General features: G+C 41.9%; 1 protein-coding gene across 1 annotated transcript; it reads right to left on the bottom strand.

The window, feature by feature from the left end:
* Positions 1 to 5,721: 5,721 nt before the first annotated feature.
* On the bottom strand, positions 5,722 to 20,492 carry LOC139549163 (calmodulin-1). Its single transcript, XM_071359324.1, has 6 exons — positions 19,895 to 20,492; positions 9,389 to 9,419; positions 8,813 to 8,956; positions 7,362 to 7,468; positions 6,219 to 6,354; positions 5,722 to 5,904 (listed from the first exon to the last, which is right to left on the bottom strand). The coding sequence occupies exons 1-6, from the start codon at positions 19,895 to 19,897 to the stop codon at positions 5,876 to 5,878; spliced, it is 450 nt and encodes a 149-aa protein (XP_071215425.1). The 5' UTR covers positions 19,898 to 20,492; the 3' UTR covers positions 5,722 to 5,875.
* Between the last annotated feature and the right edge of the window lie 97 nt (positions 20,493 to 20,589).

Genomic DNA, 20,589 nt, shown 5'->3' on the forward strand with positions numbered 1-20,589 from the left:
ACAGTGTCACCAGCAAAGCACCCCCACACCATCACACCTCCTCCTCCATGCCTCACAGTGGGAACCATACATGCAGAATTAATCCGTTCACCTACTCCACTTCTCACAAAGACATTTGGAACCAAAAATCTCAAATTTGGACTCATCAGACCAAAGGACATATTTCCACCAGTTTAATGTCCATTGCTCATGTTTCTTGGCTCAAGCAAGTCTCTTCTTCTTATTGGTATCCTTTCATAGGGGTTTCTTTGCAGCAATTCGACCATGAAGGCCTGATTCACGGTCTCATCTGAACAGTTGATTTTGAGACGTGTTTGTTACTTGAACTCTGTGAAGCATTCATTTGGGCTGCAATCTGAGGTGCAGTTAACTCTAATTAACTTATCCTCTGCAGCAGAGGTAACTCTGGGTCTTCCTTTACTCTGGCGGTCCTCATGAGAGCCAGTTTCATCACAGCGCTTGATGGTTTTTGCGACTGCACTTGATGAAACTTTAAAATGTCTTGAAATTTTCCAGATTGACTGACCTTCATGTCTTAAAATAATGATGGACTGTCATTTCTCTTTGCTTATTTGAGCTGTTCTTGCCATAATATGGACTTGGTCTTTTACCAAATAGGACTATCTTCTGTATACCACTCCTACCTTGTCACAACACAACTGATTGGCTTAAACACATTAAGAAGGAAAGAAATTCCACAAATGAACATTTAACAAGGCACACCTGTTAATTGAAATGCATTCCAGGTGACTACCTCATGAAGCTGGTTGAGAGAATTTTTTGGTTACTACATGATTCCAGATGTGTTATTTAATAGTTTTGATGTCTTCACTATTATTCGACAATGTAGAAGATAGTAAAAAATAAAGAAAAATCCTTGAATGAGTAGGTGTCCAGATTTTTAATTGGTACTTATTTTCATGCAATAAACATACAGTGATGATTACAAATATATTTTTTAAATTGCATGGGGGCTTTAAATGTCTAAACATTCTATAACTAAACTCAGCAAAAAAAGAAACGTCCTCTCACTGTCAACTGCATTTATTGTCAGCAAACTTAACACGTGTAAATATTTGTATGAACATAAGATTCAACAACTGAGACATAAACTGAACAAGTTCCACAGACATGTGACTAACAGAAATGGAATAATGTGTCCCTGAACAAAGGTGGGGGTCAAAATCAAAAGTAACAGTCAGTCTCTGGTGTGGCCACTAGCTGCATTAAGTACTGCAGTGCATCTCCTCCTCATGAACTGCACCAGATTAGCCAGTTCTTACTGTGAGATGTTACCCCACTCTCCCACCAAGGCACCTGCAAGTTCCGGGACACTTCTGGGGGGAATGGCCCTAGCCCTCACCCTCTGATCCAACAGGTCCCAGACGTGCTCAATCGGATTGAGATCCGAACTCTTCGCTGGCCATGGCAGAACACTGACATTCCTGTCTTGCAGGAAATCACGCACAGAACGAGCATTATGGCTGGTGGCATTGTATGCTGGAGGGTCATGTCAGGATGAGCCTGCAGGAAGGATACCACACGAGGGAGGGGGATGTCTTCCCTGTAACGCACAGCGTTGAGATTGCCTGCCATGACAACAAGCTCAGACCAATGATGCTGTGACACACTACCCCAGACCATGAAGGACCCTCCACCTCCAAATCGATCCCGCTCCAGAGTACAGGCCTCGGTGTAACACTCATTCCTTTGACGATAAACGCGAATCCGACCATCACCTCTGGTGAGACAAAACCGTGACTCATTAATGAAGAGCACTTTTTGCCAGTCCTGTCTGGTTCAGGGACGGTGGGTTTGTGCCCATAGGCGACGTTGTTGCCAGTGATGTCTGGTGAGGACCTGCCTTACAACAGGCCTACAAGCCCCTCAGTCCAGCCTCTCTCAGCCTATTGAGGACAGTGTGAGCACTGATGGAGAGATTGTGCGTTCCTGGTGTAACTCGGGCAGTTGTTGTTGCCATCCTGTACCTGTCCCGCAGGTGTGATGTTCTGATGTTCGGATGTACCGATCCTGTGCAGGTGTTGTTACACGTGGTCCGTCCTGTCTCCCTGTAGCGCTGTCTTAGGTGTCTCAAGGGTACGGACATTGCAATTCATTGCCCTGGCCACATCTGCAGTCCTCATGCCTCCTTGCAGCATGCCTAAGGCACGTTCACGCAGATGAGCAGGGACCCTGGGCATCTTTCTTTTGGTGTTTTTCAGTCAGTAGAAAGGCCTCTTTTAGTGTCTTAAGTTTTCATTACTGTGACCTTAATTGCCTACCGTCTGTAAGCTGTCAGTGTCTTAACGACCGTTCCACAGGTGCATGTTTATTAATTGTTTATGGTTCATTGAACAAGCATGGGAAACAGTGTTTAAACCCTTTACAATGAAGATCTGTGAAGTTATTTGGATTTTTACGAATGATCTTTGAAAGACAGGGTCCTGAAAAAGGGACGTTTCTTTTCAGCTGACAAATACTTATCAGCTGACAAATACTTCTTAGCAGATTTCAAGACAACGATACAGCATCATCTAGTGAGGATATGTGAAACTACACCCACAGCATCACATAGGGCCATTTTGGCCTCCACACATCTTTGAAAAGGTGAGGACAACACATAGAGTTAGACAGAGGACTCTATATGGATAAAACCTGCTTTGGCATTGACATTGCCATTGAAGGCTTTCACCATTTTAAAGTAGTCAACTGGGTGGGACTTCCTCTGGGTTAAGGAATAGATCACATGATTCTATCTGGGTCATCAGGAGGGATCAGCCAATCAATTATACTTGTGCACAAACACTAGGTGGCAGTAAAAAGTAAAATAAAATGTTTTATTGTTTATTATTACATCTGGTTGGCTTGGGTGTTCGATCCAGGGACTTGTTGGTTATTTGGTTCCTTCCGATCTGCTGTAGTTGTAAGCAAATCATATAACAGAGGCTATTCTCTTCTACTACCAGTAGGGGAGGCACTAATACAGACCAATACCTTGTACTCTGTAAATTCACTGAACAAGCTTGAAGAACAAGTTTGCGCCTAAATATCAGCAAAGTTATTGTAGTACTAGTGCAGTATGTAATATCTCTACATATATTGTAGTTAACTGCTCTAACACAGGAACCTTGCCCAGTCATGATCATATACAACTGCCATAGTCTATATTTAGACAATCAATCATAGGCAGTTGAAGTACAATAAAGGGGGTTATAGCTTTCCAGCCGATTGGAGGTCCTCAGATTCCAGTACCTGAGCTACTTACTGGACTATAACATAAGATAATATCACATCCTACAGGCTGCAGATATGATTTCATTGGCTGTCCCTGCCCGTCACCGCAGAAGCATGTGTGGGTCGGACTTGGGAGGCATTTGGAGTTACAGGGGTGAGATGTCATGAACCTGACTGACCCGGATTACCAGAGGCTCCTGTGGCGATCGCATGAGCCACCAAATATAGCCTGGTGCAGCCAGGGATAGCTCCTCTTACGGAGGCCCGGGTGACTTCCTCTGACAATCTCAAAGGGTGTCTTGTAAAGGATATTATGAAGACAGCAGAGAGACTGGCATCCAGGGATATACACACTAACTGAACTGAGTTCAAGTTCCATCCACACTCCAAATAAAGAAAGCTAACTTTAGCATGTAGTTAACACAAAAAAAAGTGAGAAATAAAAATTGCATATGAAGTATTACGCAGGACAAGGAGACACTCGGTGAAGTTCAGTAAATGTATTTATTCATGGCAAACATTAATATTTCACATCTTTAAATTTGTACACTACCTCCAGAAGTTTAACAGTCCTTAACCATGTGTCTTTTCCAACCTGTAGATCAAAGTTAACCAACCAGTAAAAGCTAGCCATAGTTTTAGTCCACAAGTTGTCTTTCACGCAACGATTCAGTACCTCTGCTATCATTCCTTTCACTCAACCCCAAATAATAAAAAATGCAACCCCTAATTTATACCCGTCAAACTGATTTATTTTTTCAACTCACTGACAAAAATAAATATATTAGTGAATATATATACTCTGTTCAGCAGAACAGCAAGCGGAGCACGGATAAAAGATGTGAACACTTGACGACAACATGAGGATCTGACAAATCCACAGGAGCAAGAGACAAATTAGTTGTTCTAGCAGCAGCAACATTGTCTTTTTTACAGAACATGTTCAAATATACGGTTTACACCAAAGTGCAAATAGGTATGTACTGTATATAGCTTATACTGTATATTCATAATATGTTCTAATTTACTAAGTGTTCTTGCAAGGTTGAGGCTTTAGAGTATTATGGCACATTTCACAGGTCATACTATATCAACAATAGGTCATGCAAAGTTTACGATACACTAATATATATTTGTGTGACCAAAATGTTTAATTAATTTATATGTTAAATGTTTGATAACATACATTTAAAAAGCATGACATTCATATTTGTATCAGGATATATGAAAGATAGAATATCTTCACAGCAATGCTCTCAGTGTGCTACCGTAATCAACATTCTGAAACTGTACATCTAAGTACTCCTATGCCATAGGTCAGTAGTGCTGGGAAATTAAAAGCCTTGTTTGAAAACGAAAGCCTGCCGAAACAATGGAAAATACAATTAAAACCAACCAACCAGTGCTTTTCTATCAGCTCCCCACAATCCCTTAGGGACGGGAGAATCCTCTCCTCAGCCAAGCACCAAAGCAACCTTTTCCACTGTAATTCTTGCACCAACTGTTAGCATTTTTACATACATGTGTATATTACACACCGAGAGTACAAAACATTAGGGACACCTGCTCTTTCCATGTTATAGACTGACCAGGTGAAAGCTATGATCCCTTATTGATGTAACTTGTTAAAAGGGGAAGAGACAGGTTAAAAAATGATTTTTAAGCCTTGAGACACGGATTGTGTATGTGTGCCATTCAGAGGGTGAATGGGCAAGACAAAAGATATAAGTGCCTTTGAAGGGGGTATGGTTGTAGGCAGGCGCACCAGTTTGAGTGTGTCAAGAACTGCAATAGTGCTGAGATTTTCACACTCAACAGTTTCCTGTGTGCATCAACAATGGTCCAGCACACAAAGGCCAACTTGACAACTGTGGGAAGCATTGGAGTCAACATGGGCCAGCATCCCTGTGGAACGCTTTCGACACCTTGTAGAGTCCATGCCCGACGAATTGAAGTGTGTTCTGAGGGCAAAAGGGCGGTGTTCCTAATGTTCTGTACACTCAGTGTATAGCTATATATATATATATATATATATATATATATATATATATATATATATATATATATCTTTGTGTATATACCTAGAGTGTATAGCTATATATTTATGTATATGACTCCAGCTTGTATACAATCCACAATCTCCGATGGGATCAAAACCACCTTGTGACATGAAACCATCTCAGAATGAGTGCATGCAAGAAGGCTGTTACCCAATTCAATGTTAGAAATCAGCACTGCGATTTGTGTAGGTGTGCCGTTAGCCTTAAATTGTTTTCAGGGTAGAAAAAGACTCTCGAAATAGTAAGCTTCTCTCAATGAGGAAAAGACAGCCATCTCTGGCATGGATTCCTATCCCTCGTTTCAGCATCTGGGAGCCTCCCAAGGATCTTACTCTGGAGTAAGGGCCTCATGCCTCGTTAAAGCTTGGTCCATTAACTTCTGTTAGGGATTCATCTGCAGTTGCTCTTAAAACAGATACCCTAGAAGTACTTGGATTTTTCTTTTATTAAATAATTTTGTACATAGAATCATTTTTTGAGTTTGACATTTTGGCTTGATTATTGTTTTGTTTTCTTAAAGACAGAGTGATCTTAGGAGGACAAGCAATGTAAGAGAGAAATGTGTGAGAGCACAGTCTACTTCACTTGGCTGTCATCATCTGCACAAACTCTGCAAGGCAGAACAAAACAGGGAGAAAAAAATTAGAAGAAATCCACAAGAATAAAAAGGGCATTCTGTTAACAATGATTATGGCACATTAATAAGACTATTGGAACAAAGTAACATGAGGAATCAAGGTCTTCAATACTATTTTAAATTCAATGAGCAGTGATTCATTAAGCAGGTTATGTATAACTCCTTTTATTGCGGTTACTTTTAGCATCAAATCAAAGAGAAATAAGGCACAACTGACAGGGGCAACAGGGGCAACTGACAGGGGCAACAGTGGAAACACTAACTTCAGTGAACTTCAGTGAGCTCACCTTCATAGTTGACCTGTCCGTCTCCGTCAATGTCGGCCTCACGGATCATCTCGTCCACCTCCTCGTCTGTGAGCTTCTCCCCGAGGTTGGTCATGACGTGCCGCAGCTCTGCCGCGCTGATGTAGCCGTTCCCATCCTACAGGGAGAACAGGCTCATTCAATAGGCAACGAGAGAAGGTTCTACATACAGTACTTTGACCCGATCTCATTCTGACAGGGTTAAACAAGACTTTTCTATCGGAACGATCAGTGACATCTCCCTCTTCTGAATAGAGCCCAGGTTTATCTGGTCTGCTGGCACATGAACATGGTCCCTGGCTGCCCCATCTGTGTGACAGCTAGAGATATGCATGGCTCGGGGCCGTCTGCTCACCCAGCCCCAGCCTGGCGTGATCTCTGGATCTAGCTCTGCCAAGACTCAAGAGCCGCAAAGGGAGAGATAATAAACAGAGCAGGGGGATGCTGACACAGACTGGTGCCCTAGCAAACTGGCATTGTAGCAGTTACCAAGGTCCTTCAGGACTGTTGCACAAATGTCCAACAAAAACAAGGCCTGACACAATCACACCACTCACATCCGATCCGCCAATGAGGGTGCAAAGAAACAACCGCAATACACACTAAATTTAAATCCACACACACACCACTCCCAAAATCACATGGCTCTGTTTAAAAGCTGTTGCATTGTTCCAGGCTGCACGAAGCAATAAGCAATATAAGCCCAGGCAATGAGCGCTCTCCATTAGCTTGTGACTCAGATTTCTGCACTGCAATAAGCCCCCCATCCTGCATGCGGGTAACGTTATACTCCGCTCCCAACAGACAAAGCCCTCCTCTCAGCAACACAGTTAAGAAGACATAAGCATGATGACAAACACTGGATTACATAACACCGGGATGGCAGAGGCACGCGCACGAGCAGTGGCGCCGTAGTCCATCCCACTTTCAACGTCACATTCTCAAAACATGAAGTGTCAGTTTTTGTTCAATCACTTTGGTGCAATTTTCACAAGTATGTGATACATTTTCACAATTCTAAGCACAAAAATCTAAAACAGATAATCAAAATGGCTCAAAACACTAAGCACATTTCCAATTGACTGAGTACAACAATCAAAAGGGGACGGTGTGGAGCGTGCGTACCTTATCAAAGACTCTGAAGGCTTCTCTGATCTCCTCCTCGCTGTCTGTGTCCTTCATCTTCCTTGCCATCATTGTCAGGAACTCTGGGAAGTCGATTGTCCCGTTACCTAAGAACGAACAAGACAGTGTTTATTTTACGTTTGTGCACGTGCACACACACAGTTATTTTATTTCATAATAAGCCGTGTTGAAATCTTGTCGGTACATTCTGGAATGCGCCCAAAGAGAGATATCATCTTTGCATCTGTGAGTACACGGGCAGCACCATTGAGGCAATCTCCATTTCTAAGTAGTCCATTTTCTTCTTCTTCCATTAAGAATATGAGTTGGCAAACAAACAAAGGTTGCAAACTACCGCCTAGGTGTGTTGTTTGAACAGATATAAAGCCAAGGTGGCTGATTTACTGCCACCTACAGTTATGGAATGTTTGCTCATGAGTATAATTCATTGGCTGATACCTCCTGATGGAATCATGTGATCCTTCCATAACCCATATGGAATTCCCACCCAGTTGACTACTTTAAAAATGGTGGAAGCCCTCAATGGCAAGAGAGCAATAGTAATGGCGTCTTTTTGTAGGCATTAACTCTGCCAATGGCTCAACGTTTTTTTTGATAAACGCCATAAATAAGGTCTGTGGTAAACACATGCGTAGGGCTCCCGAGTGGCGCAACGGTCTAAGGCTCTGCATCTCAGTGCAAGAGGCATCACTACAGTCCCCGGTTCGAATCCAGGCTGAATCACATCCGGCCATGATTGGGAGTGCCATAGGGCGGCGCACAATTGGCCTTGCTTCGCCTGGGTTTGGCCGGAGTAGGCCGTCATTGTAAATAAGACTTTGTTCTTACCGGACTTGTCTAGTTAAAAATAAAACAAAATGTTTACCTTTATTTAATGCTTAGAAGATCTTACACGTTTTGTTCTATGAGAATCACCATCAGCTAACGTTACTTTTTGTGAATTTGGAAGCATTTATGTAATCAAAAACAAGCACATACAGGCTTCATAATTTTAACGGTCATGTTAACTGACTGATGAAAACGTTTAAGATCCCCTAAGCTTGTGTTAACCTCAGACCTTATTATCTGCATTTATCCCAAAACCCCATTCAATTCCACCATAAGAATGGCTGAACGAACCAAAAGGTAAGTAATTTCTAGTTTTCGGATCTAGTCCGCCAACTCGATGGGTGAGCCGCTGTTGTGGTTGGAAACGATAGATATTTGAAATGTGATCCACCACGAAACCAGAGCCATGGTGCCATCCAGGTGGGGCAGCAGGTAGCCTAGCGGTTAAGGGCCAGTAATTATGCAGTGTGTGTGTGTCACCATTCATCCACTATGTGAAAGGGGTCAGCCTCGTTAGGTTCTGACCATACTTCTGCGTGCGTGTCAGCACGTCAGTGTGTGTGTGTGTGTGTGTGTCATTGTACACATCTCTCGAATCTTACCATCGGCGTCCACCTCGTTGATCATGTCCTGTAGCTCTGCCTCAGTAGGGTTCTGTCCCAGAGAGCGCATGACAGTGCCCAGCTCCTTGGTGGTGATGGTGCCATCGCCGTCCTTGTCGAACAGTGAGAAGGCCTCCTTGAACTCTGATTAAGCAAACAGGGAACAGTGTGGGATTGGTGGAAATGCCTATATTGGCTACGTCAATAGTCTACATGGTCTTCCTATCCTTGTCTCCTTTCCTTCATCTGCACTGATGTGAGAGAACTGGACAGTTAAGGGCAAATTCCCTGGATGCGTTCAACATACTGATTTCACCCAAATTTTTTGATCTGTGCAGATGAAGAAAAAAAAAAATTACAACTACTAAGAATGGTTGGTACAAGATTAGCAGCAGCTGTACAAACTAACAGGCAGAGTAGCCTAAATGGTGGCCACTACCATGAGGATCCATGACTCTAAGCACCCACACTATCTGCCAACCGACAGGAACTCAAATCACTTTTCCTAACTGGGATTGGATTGAAGAGCTTTGAACGGACAGAACCTCACTGTTCAGGGTTAGGGATAGTACTCACCAGCAATCTGCTCCTCAGTCAGTTGGTCAGCCTGTGAAGACGAGAGGAAGCATGAGTGAGAGTTGTCCACGGCCCCAAACATATTATAGCCCGAGATAAAATTAAGCCACAATCACCTAATGGCTGCTCTTTTACTCCTGTGTGTAACCATACCTGCTCCACTGGATTCGCATGAGACCAGATGAGATGAGTGATACTTTCACCCCTATAACCTCAGTGCTCACAGGAGTAGCATAACGTTGTTCCTACACACGTTTACATGCACACCGTTATCCCATTATTATTCGGGATACTCAAGTATTCTGTTTTTGAGTTGACGCATAAAGTACCATTTAAAAGTCTGGACACACCGACTCAATCAAGGGTTTTTATTTTTTACTATTTTCTGCACTAGAATAATAGTGAAAACATCAAAACTATGAAATAATACATATGGAATCATGTAGTAACCCCCCAAAAAAGGGTGGCATTCTCTCCACCAGGTGCACCTGAAATGCTTTTCCAACAGCCTTGAAGGAGTTCCCACATAGGCTGAGGACTTGTTGGCTGATGTTCCTTCACTTCGCGGTCCAACTCATCCCAAACCATCTCAATTGGGTTGATGTCGGGTGATTGTGGAGGCCAGGTGATCTGATGCAGCACTCCATCACTCTCCTTCTTGGTCAAATAGCCCTTACACAGCCTGGATGTTGGGTCATTGTCCTGTTGAAAAACAAATGATAGTGGGACTAAGCGCAAACCAGATGGGATGGCGTATCGCTGCAGATGCTGTGGTAGCCAATGCTGGTTAAGTGTACCTTGAATTCTAAATAAATCCCAACAGTGTCACCAGCAAAGCACACCATCACACCTCCATGCTTCACGGTGGGCACCACACAGTCGGAGATCATCCGTTTACCTACTCTGCATCTCAAAAGGACTCAAATTTGGATAGATTCCCACCGGTCTAAATGTCCATTGCTTGTGTTTCTTAGCCCAAGCAAGTCTCTTCTTATTGGTGTCCTTAGTAGTGGTTTCTTTGCAGCAATTCGCCCAGGCCTGATTCCCACAGTCTCCTCTGAACTGTTGAGATGTGTCTGTCACTTGAACTCCGTAAAGCATTTATTTGGTCTGCAATTTCTGAGGCTGGTAACTGTAATGAACTTATCCTCTGCAGCAGAGGTAACTCTGGGTATTCCTTTCATGTGGCGGTCCTCATTGGAGCCAGTTTCATCATAGCGCTTGGTTCTTGTAACTGCTCTTGAAAAAAAACTTTCAAAGTTTGTGAAATTTTCCAGATTGCCTGACCTTCATGTCTTAAAGTAATGATGTACCGTCGTTTCTCTTTGCTTATTTGAGCTGTTCTTGCCATAATATGGACTTGTTTTTTTTACCAAATAGGGCTATATACCAGTAGATAGCCCTATACCTTGGTCACAACACAACTGATTGGCTCAAACACATTAAGGAAAGGAATTCCACAAATGAGCTTTTAACAAGGCACACCTGTTAATTGAAATGCATTCCAGGTGACTACCTCATGAAGCTTGTTGAGAGAATGCCAAGAGTGTGCAAAGCTGTCATCAAGGCGAAGGGTGGCTACTTTGAAGAATCTCAAATATATGTTGATTTGTTTAACACTTTTTGGGTTACTACATGATTCCATTTGTTATTTCATAGTTTTGATGTCTTTACTATTTTTTTTTACATTGTAGAATAATAGTGAAAAGAGAAACCTCTGGATTGAATAGGTGTGTCCAAACTTTTGGCTGGTACTGAATGAACATATCTGGTTTACAATAACTGGAAAAAGCTTGTATTCTGGTTGAGAATTATGCTGATGTTAAGGCAGGATATTAAGACGGGATACTGTGGCATGTAAAACATCTTATCCCGTTTACTGTTGTTTTTCGCGGTTTGCGCATGCTCTGTTCCAAATATCATGGCTGTTGAGTGATGTTTATCTAACTGTCAAACAAATCACTTCAAAAAAGTAAGCTCCCCACAGTTAGATCCACCATAATTCATTTTGCTGATATTCTGTACTTTCACCCCTAAGTTTCTGCTTATAATTTGACACTTGGCAGGCCATTTGTTTGTCAACTGTAGTTAGGCTGTGACAGAAGAGAAGCTGCATGTATCTAGACTAAATACAGTAGTGCTCACCAGAATAATGTCTTACATAGATAGAATGCATTAGTAATCTAGTTAACACCAATAAAGTTGTCTGTTTTGGTTTAGGCACCGGGGGTGGACGCAATAACTACAAAACAGTGGAAAGATTGGTCCTGTGCAAAATGTAATCAGTTTGATCGATTTCTCAACGTTTAAGGAAATTAAACGTTGAGAAAACAATGAATGTCTTCAGTTGCATATTTTATGTGGTTGAAATACTGTGTGCTTGCATAACAGCGTCAAAGATAACACGTCTCAAGAGATGCTGAAAGAAAGAAATCCAATTTCTCCAGTCCTGTTCCCGAGTCAAAATGAACATTGTGTACAAATTTTACTGCAAGAAATTGATAATTCTGCAGGAGTTAAATTAAGGACTGGCCACTTTTTTTCAATTTTCACCTAAAATGACATACCCAAATCTAATTGCCTGTAACTCAGGCCCTGAAGCAAGGATATACATATTATTGGTACCATTTCAAAGGAAACACTTTGAAGTTTGTCGAAATGTGAAAGGAATGTAGGAGAATAACACAATAGATCTGGTAAAAGATAATACAAATAAAAATACCAACCGTTCTTTTTTATTTCTTTGGAACAATCATCTTTGAAATGCAAGAGAAAGGCCATAATGTATTATTCCAGCCCAGGTGCTATTTAGATTTTAGCCACTAAAGGCAGTAGTATATGTGCAACGTTTTAAACTGATCCAATGAAACATTGCATTTCTGTTCAAAATGTTGTATCAAGACTGCCCAAATGTGCCTAATTTGTTTATTAATAACTTTGTTCAACTGTGCACTCTCCTCAAACAATAAAATTGTATTATTTCACTGTAATAGCTACTGTAAATTGGACAGCGCAGTTAGATTAACAAGAATAAGCTTTCTGCCAATATCAGAATTGTCTATGTCCTGGGAAATGTTCTTGTTACTTACAACCTCATGCTAATTGCATTAGCCTACGTTAGCTCAACCGTCCCGCAGGGGACCCACCAATACTGAAGTTAATACAGTGCCTTCAGAAAGTATTCAGACCCCTTGACTTTTTCCACATTTTGTTACAGCCTTATTCTCAAATGAATTAAATTGCTTAAATTGCCCCCTGCATCAACGTACACACAATACCCCATAATTACCAAGCAAAAACAGGTTAAGACATTTTCACACATTAAAAATATTGGGGTGGCAGGTAGCCTAATTGTTAGAGCGTTGGACTAGTAACCGAAAGGTTGCAAGATCGAATCCCCGAGCAGACAAGGTCAAAATCTATCGTTCTGCCCCTGAACAAGGCAGTTAACCCACTGTTCCTAGGCCGCCATTGAAAATAAGAATTTGTTCTTAACTTCCACTAGGGTAGGGGGCAGCATTCGGAATTTTGGATGAAAAGCGTGCCCAAATTAAACTGCCTGCTACTCAGCCATAAAAGCTAGAATATGCATATTATTAGTAGATTTGGATAGAAAACACTGAAGTTTCTAAAACTGTTTGAATGATGTCTGAGTATAACAGAACTCATATGGCAGGCAAAAACCTGAGAAAAAAATCCAACCGGGAAGTGGGAAATCTGAAATTTGTAGTTTTTCAAGTCATTGCCTATCGAATATATAGTGTCTATGGGGTCATATTGCACTTCCTAAGGCTTCCACTAGATGTCAACAGTCTTTAGAACCTTGTTTGACGCTTCTACTGTGAAGGATGGGGGAATGGGAGCTGAATGAGTCAGAGGTCTGCCAGAGTGGCATGAGCTGACCACGCGCGTTCACGTGAGAGTTAGCTTGCACTCCATTGCATTTCTACAGACAAAGGAATTCTCCGGTTGGAACATTATTGAAGATTTATGATAAAAACATCCTAAAGATTGATTCTATACTTCGTTTGACATGTTTCTACGAACTGTAATATGACTGTCTGAACTTTCGCCTGGACTTGCCCGCGCCTCGTGAGTTTGGATTGTGTACTAAACGCGCGAACAAAAAGGAGGTATTTGGACATAAATGATGGACTATATCGAACAAATCAAACATTTATTGTAGATTGTTATTGTTATTTTTTTATCTGACACAGCGGTTGCATTAAGGAGAAGTGGATCTATAATTCCATGCATAACAGTCGTATCTTTTATCAATGTTTATTATGAGTATTTCTGTAAATTGACGTGGCTCTCTGCAAAATAGCCAGATGTTTTGGAAGCAAAACATTACTGAACATAACACGCCAATGTAAACTGAGATTTTTGAATATAATATGAACTTTATCGAACAAAACATACATGTATTGTGTAACATGAAGTCCTATCCTATGAGTGTCATTGATGAAGATCATCAAAGGTTAGTGAATCATTTTATCTCCATTTCTGCTTTTTGTGACTCCTCTCTTTGGCTGGAAAAATGGCTGTGTTTTTCTGTGACTAGGTGCTGACCTAACATAATCGCATGGTATCTTCGTAAAGCCTTTTTGAAATCGGACACTGTGGTGGGATTAACAACAAGTTTCTTTAAAATGGTGTATAATACTTGTATGTTTGAGGAATTTTAATTATGAGATTTCTGTTTGAATTTGGCGCCCTGCACTTTCACTGGCTGTTGTCATATTGATCCCGTTAACGGGATTTCAGCCATAAGAAGTTAACTAATTATGACAAATGTTATGAAAATGTGGAGCAATGTAATAAAGGAATTACTTTTCAAATTAGTTACGTTATGTTGGTTGACAATTTCTAGCTAGTCTTACGAACCGCATAGCATTACAGCAGTATGTACCGGTATGTTAGCTAGTTACCTAACGTTAGTTGGCTACTAATACATCAAACTTGCCAAGCTGTATATTAACTAACTACCCAACGTTTGACTTGATTATTCACATCATTCTTAGCTAAGTGAAATTGTCGTTGTGCGTTTCAATGGACATTGTTAATTCTGGCCATCTACTCCAATTTTAGAGCACTGCTGAATTTACGAACGCTCAACACCCGTTGAATATGGCCAGTGTCAATAAATGTCAGCAAAATAACATCTAAAAAATGTTTTGTTGCCAGCAGCACAGTTAGTCACTAACGCTCGGATCAACCCTACCCTTCGGCCAGAGCGTCCAGTGTGCGCTCTGAACGCTCCAAGAGCGAAACACGAACGGACAATCTGACAACGCTTTGGATTTATGAACACCCAGAGCGCACTCTGGCACTCCAGATTGAATTTACGAACATCCGAAATCGTAAAATGTTCAGCTAACAAACTAGCAAGATGTTGCATAGCAACAGCATCAACTTCCGGTAGACAGACACAGCTCTAGCACGCTCAACTGAAATGACACTTTGTTTACAGTATACTAAAATGAACTAATAGTATGTAGTATATGCTCATTAAGCATGTAGTATGCTAGTATGGGTATTTGAACACAGCTTTGGTGGTTTCAATCTTCTTTCATATTTTGGTACCCTTCCCCAGATCTGTGCCTCGACACAATCCTGTCTCGGAGCTCTACGGACAATTCCTTTGACCCCATGGCTTGGTTTTTGCTCTTACATGCACCGTCTAATGTGTGGCCTTATAGACAGGCGTGTGCCCTTCCAAATCATGTCCAATCGAATTTGCCACAGGTGGACTCCAATCAAGTTGTAGAAACATCACAAGGATGATCAATGGAAACAGGATGCACCGGAGCTCAATTTTGAGTCTCACAGCAAAAGGGTCTGAATACTTACACTATCGTTCAGTTTGGTGTCACTTAATGTCCTTGTTTTCCATGAAAACATACATGAAATTAGTTGCAAAATTAATATGAAATAGTCAAGACGTTGACAAGGTTAAAAATAATGATTTTTAATTTAAATAGTAATTGTGTCCTTCAAATTTTGCTTTCGTCAAAGAATCCTCCATGTGCAGCAACTACAGCATTGCAGAACTTTGGCATTCTAGTTGTCAATTTGTTGAGGTAATCTGAAGAGATTTCACCCCATGCTTCCTGAAGCACCTCCCACAAGTTGGATTGGCTTGATGGGCACTTCTTACGTACCATACGGTCAAGCTGCTCCCACAACAGCTCAATAGGGTTAGAATCCAGTGAATATGCGGGCCACTCCATTATAGACCGAATACCAGCTGACTGCTTCCTCCCTAAATAGTTATTGCATAGTTTGGAGCTGTGCTTTGGGTCATTGTCCTGTTGGAGGAAATTAGCTCCAATTAAGCGCTGTCCACAGGGTATGGCATGGCAATGCAAAATGGAGTGATAGGGATCTTGAAGGTTTTTACCCTGTACAAATCTCCCACTTTACCAACACCAAAGCACCCCCAGACCATCACATTGCCTCCACCATGCTTGACAGATGGCGTCAAACACTCCTCCAGCATCAATTCCTTTTTTCTGCATCTCACAAATGTTCTTCTTTGTGATCCAAACACCTCAAACTTAGCAAAAAAGTTATGGACAGACAAATCTATCTTCTCTCTCCAGTGTCTTTGTTTTTTTGCCCATCTTAATATTTTATTTTTATTGGCCGGTCTGAGATATGGCTTTTTCTTGTCAACGTCTTGTCAACTCTGCCTAGAAGGCCAGCATCCCGGAGTCGCCTCTGCACTGTTGACATTGAGACTGGTGTTTTGCAGGTACTATTTAATGAAGCTGCCAGTTGAGGACTTGTGAGGCGTCGGTTTCTCAAACTAGACACGCAAATGTACTTGTCCTCTTGCTCAGTTGTGCACCGGGGCCTCCCACTTTTTTATTTTCTGGTTAGGGCCAGTTTGCGCTGTTCTGTGAAGGGAGTAGTACACAGCATTGTACGAGATCTTCAGTTTCTTGGCAATTTCTCACATGGAATAGCCTTCATTTTTCAGAACAAGAAGACTGACGAGTTTCAGAAGTAAGGTCCTTGTTTCTGGCCATTTTGAGCCTGTAATTGAACCCACAAACGCTGATGCTCCAGATACTCAACTAGTCTAAAGGCCAGTTTTAATGCTTCTTTAAGTCAGAACAACAGTTTTCAGCTGTTTTAACAAAATTGCATAAGGGTTTTCTAATGATCAATTAGCCTTTTAAAATGATACAATTTGGATTAGCTAACATAACATGCCATTGGAACACAGGAGTGATGGTTGCTGATAATGGGCCTCTGTACGCCTATGTAGATACTCCATTAAACAAAAAAAAAGTAGCTGTCATTTCCAGCTACAAGTAATTTACAACAATGTCTACACTTTATTTCTGATCAATTTGATGTTATTTTAACCAAAAAAATTGGTTCTTTCAAAAACAAGGACATTTCTAAGTGACCCCAAACCTTTGAACGGTAGTGTATGTAAATAAGCTAGTTCTTTCTTTAATTTTCAATACATTTGCAAAAATGTCTAAAAACCTGTTTTCGCCTCGTCATTATGGGGTAGTATGTGTAGATTGAGGGGAAACAATTAATTCAATCCATTTCAGAATAAGGCTGTAACGTAACAAAATGTGGAAAAAGTCAAGGGGGTCTGAATACTTTCCGAACGCACTTTATTATATTAAGCTACATGTGAGAGGTTATAGGCCTACAATCAGTGTCCATATTTCTGTTAGTATTCCATTTAACCCATATGAATATTCTGTTAAGTCATGGATACAGGGATACTCGTGAGTGGGATATCAACAGGTGCATCTAAACAGTTTATCCCAAATAAGACCGTAAGCAGAATGAGCTACTATCTGGAATGCTGTGCGCATGTAAACGTGGTCACTAATATCAGGCCAGTTAGCGGTTTCCCGCCAATTAGATCTGTATCTGGTACATGATATTTCAAATCTAATCCAGGTTTATTAGTCTCATACACAGATTTGCAGGTGCATGGAAATCCTTGTGTTTCTAGCTACAATGGTGCAGTAATACCAAGCAAAAAAATAAATACACACATAATCCATTAAAATAAAGAAATATCAGAACGAGCGACGTCAGAGACCATCAGTTGAGGACGAGGTCTTATCAGGCCTGTCTGAGTCAGTCAACCAGCACATTTCAGGCTGAGGAAGTGTGATGAGGGTTGGGTATAAATACACCTCAGTACGCCTGCTATAATTAGAGCGGCACGAACAGGGTGGCCAATGTAGCACACTGACTATTACCACCTCTGTTGCTTTTTGTGGGTCTTCGTCATCATACATACATACTTTATTGCTTGAGAGTGAAAGTGTACATACTAGTCAAAGTGTGCGCAACCCCCCCCCCCAAAAAAAAAAACAACAACAAAGGAACAGGTTAGTGTGCACGTAGCCGACAGAAAGGGGCGCACAGACTTATCAACACATGTTCATTACAATTAAAGGAAAATTCCACCCCAAAACAATATTTTTGAACATTAGTACATTGTTCACAAAGTCTCAAAATGTCTTGCTTGTCAGCACACAAGTTCAGATGAGTCACTTGGGATGAAAGTTGCATAACAGTCTAAGGCACTGCATCGCAGTGCTTGAGGCGTAACTACAGGCCCGGGTTTGATCCCAGGCTGTGTCACAGCCGGACATGACCAGGAGACCCATAAGGCGGCGCACAATCGGCCCAGCGTCGCCCGGGTTAGGCCAGCCGTGATTTCCTTGTCCCATCGCGCTCTAGTGCCTCCTTATGCCAGGCGCCTTCAAGCTGACTTCGGTCGCCAGCAGGACGGTGTTTCCTCCAACACGTTGGTGCTTCTGGCCTCCGGGTTAAGCGAGCAGTGTGTCAAGAAGCAGTGGGGCTTGGCAGGGACGCGTTTCAGAGAACACATGGCTCTCAACCGTCGCCTCTCCCGAGTCCGTAGGGGAGTTGCAGCAATAAGACAAGACTAACTGCCAATTGGATATCACGAAAAGGGGTAAAAGTACAACAAAAAACATATGATTCTGCGTTTTGCACATGTTCATTACAGTTAAAGAATTTAGCCTAGGACATGTGCTTTGCTCTATCTCAGTGAGTCATCAGAATGGGAGGGGGAAGGAAAGGGCAGCAAGCAGACTGCAGCGCATTCTATCCACGCAGAGGGTGGAGGAATCAAGCAGTGGTTGAGGAGCATTTACAAGGCAGTGTCAAGCACCAAATGGCTCAGGAAAACAGTGTTGCATTTGAGCAGTATTGAGATCCCATGTACTATACTGTGCCATTACATACAGTCCTGGTTAAAGGCTGTTCATTCCATTTTCACTGTGGTGGTAAAGTGGTGCTGCCTCATTTTTTGGGGCAGATGGCAAGATATTCAGATTTGCAATTGTGTCTTATCCTTTGGTGCAAAACAAACCCACCATGAATAATAGACTTACTTTCGTCCCGCAAAATAGCACTTATGAAGGATAAAGCAGAGCATACGAGGACAAGCCTTCGTTTGTCACAAGGTCTTTCAGAGTCTCTTTCCCATTTTTGCAGAAGCATGCACTGCGGATCCCGTGCCAGCATACTGCACCAACCATGATGTGGTTCAATGCAGAAGGGAGGAATGCGTGTGGTAGAGGGGCGAGAAAGGAGGGGTGGCAACGAAGATCATTCCCGAACAGCAGACTGCGGATCAACGTGGTGGTGCAATACGCAACAACACCATGACGAAAGACTCAAATATCGCGTCGCTATTGCCATCTCAATTTGCGCAACAAAACGATGCACAACAAGTATTACTAGCTATATCATATTGCCAGCTAGCTATGTAATTGGAAACATGACACTACACAGGTTCACTTGTGGCGCACAAGCTATCAGCTGCCTTGGGACAGTACAATCTTGGCATTGTTCATTGCAAAATACAAATGAACTGGCTCATGTCTATATAGCTGATGTTTCTAATGAAAACAATTATTTAGATGGCTAGCTAACCAGCCAACTAATACTATCGATTAAGTTAATTCAATTAGCAGTGTGTTTGGGTTTTATTACATCAAACAGCGCTATGCTTCTGTCTTAACCACCACGCCCACTCACCATTAGTACCCCCCCAACCCCGATAAGCGAAACCAATGACCTTAGCTAGCTAACAGTATGTAAAATTAGCCATGGCTAACGTTAATCAGATAGTCATGCCTCATACGTTTTTCCTTGGCAAGGAATACGTGACCACAATCAAGCATGCTCTTATTGTCTGTCATCCTCTGAGTCCGTATGAGCTTGTCCAACTGCAAGTTATTGCATTCCAACGTCGAGCCAACAGCCCGGTCAGGTGGTAATAGCAACAGTTGAGCTGCCAGCCCGACAAACTTTTTCAGTCACACCTCATTTAGCTAGCTAGTTTACGGATAGCAAGCTAGTTATAACTATAGGCGTTGCTCGAACCCAATACGAATTCATGTTAGCGAGATAGCATACGCTTGGCTTTGTCTGTGGATTGAATGAGTGTAGGAAGCTAGCTAGCAAAACGGTGGCTATACTCACCATTTTATTATGTTAGGTCTTCGCACTTCGAAAATATGAATGACTAAATAGTCAATGTCCCCCTCGTGGCTGGCAAACCAACTGTAGCCAACGTCTGTATCGTTGTTTAGTGCTGAAAAACAATTCGCTAGAGGTATACAGTCCCTTCACTGCGAAGTTGCCCGGAAACACTAGGGACCACGTCACTGCCGATGTGGCCTCATTTGCACTATATCGCTCCGCGAAAAAAAAAAAAATAACTATATCGCTCCGCGAAGTGACATCTTTCACCCATCTCCAACGAACCGGCCAATCTTAAAACTGCACACCACAAATGCGTCAGAATATAATCATGTATTCACCTTATATTGACCACTGCAATCACTGAAATTGCCTAGCAGATCCCCTGTTACTCATCAAAAAATAAAGTCATTGTACTATTTGCACGAATCGCGCAGAGATACTGCAGGATTCTGTTTGATGAGAAGCAGACGCACCCATTATTTCAGTCTATCGAAGCGGTGAACAGACAATATTTGAAATGGATATATACATTGTCAATTTGATAGCTATTATTTTTGATCAAGTATGACCACAGTGGTGTAATGAGATGAGCTTCAACTTGGCCAATGTAAAGCAGATCCTTATTGGCTCAGAGAAACGGGTAGAAAAGTACCCGGTTTTGTAATTGGCTGGTTGTAAACTGCATTGCGCCA

This window comes from Salvelinus alpinus, chromosome 22 (assembly GCF_045679555.1).
Source record: "Salvelinus alpinus chromosome 22, SLU_Salpinus.1, whole genome shotgun sequence".
Taxonomy (NCBI): domain Eukaryota; kingdom Metazoa; phylum Chordata; class Actinopteri; order Salmoniformes; family Salmonidae; genus Salvelinus; species Salvelinus alpinus.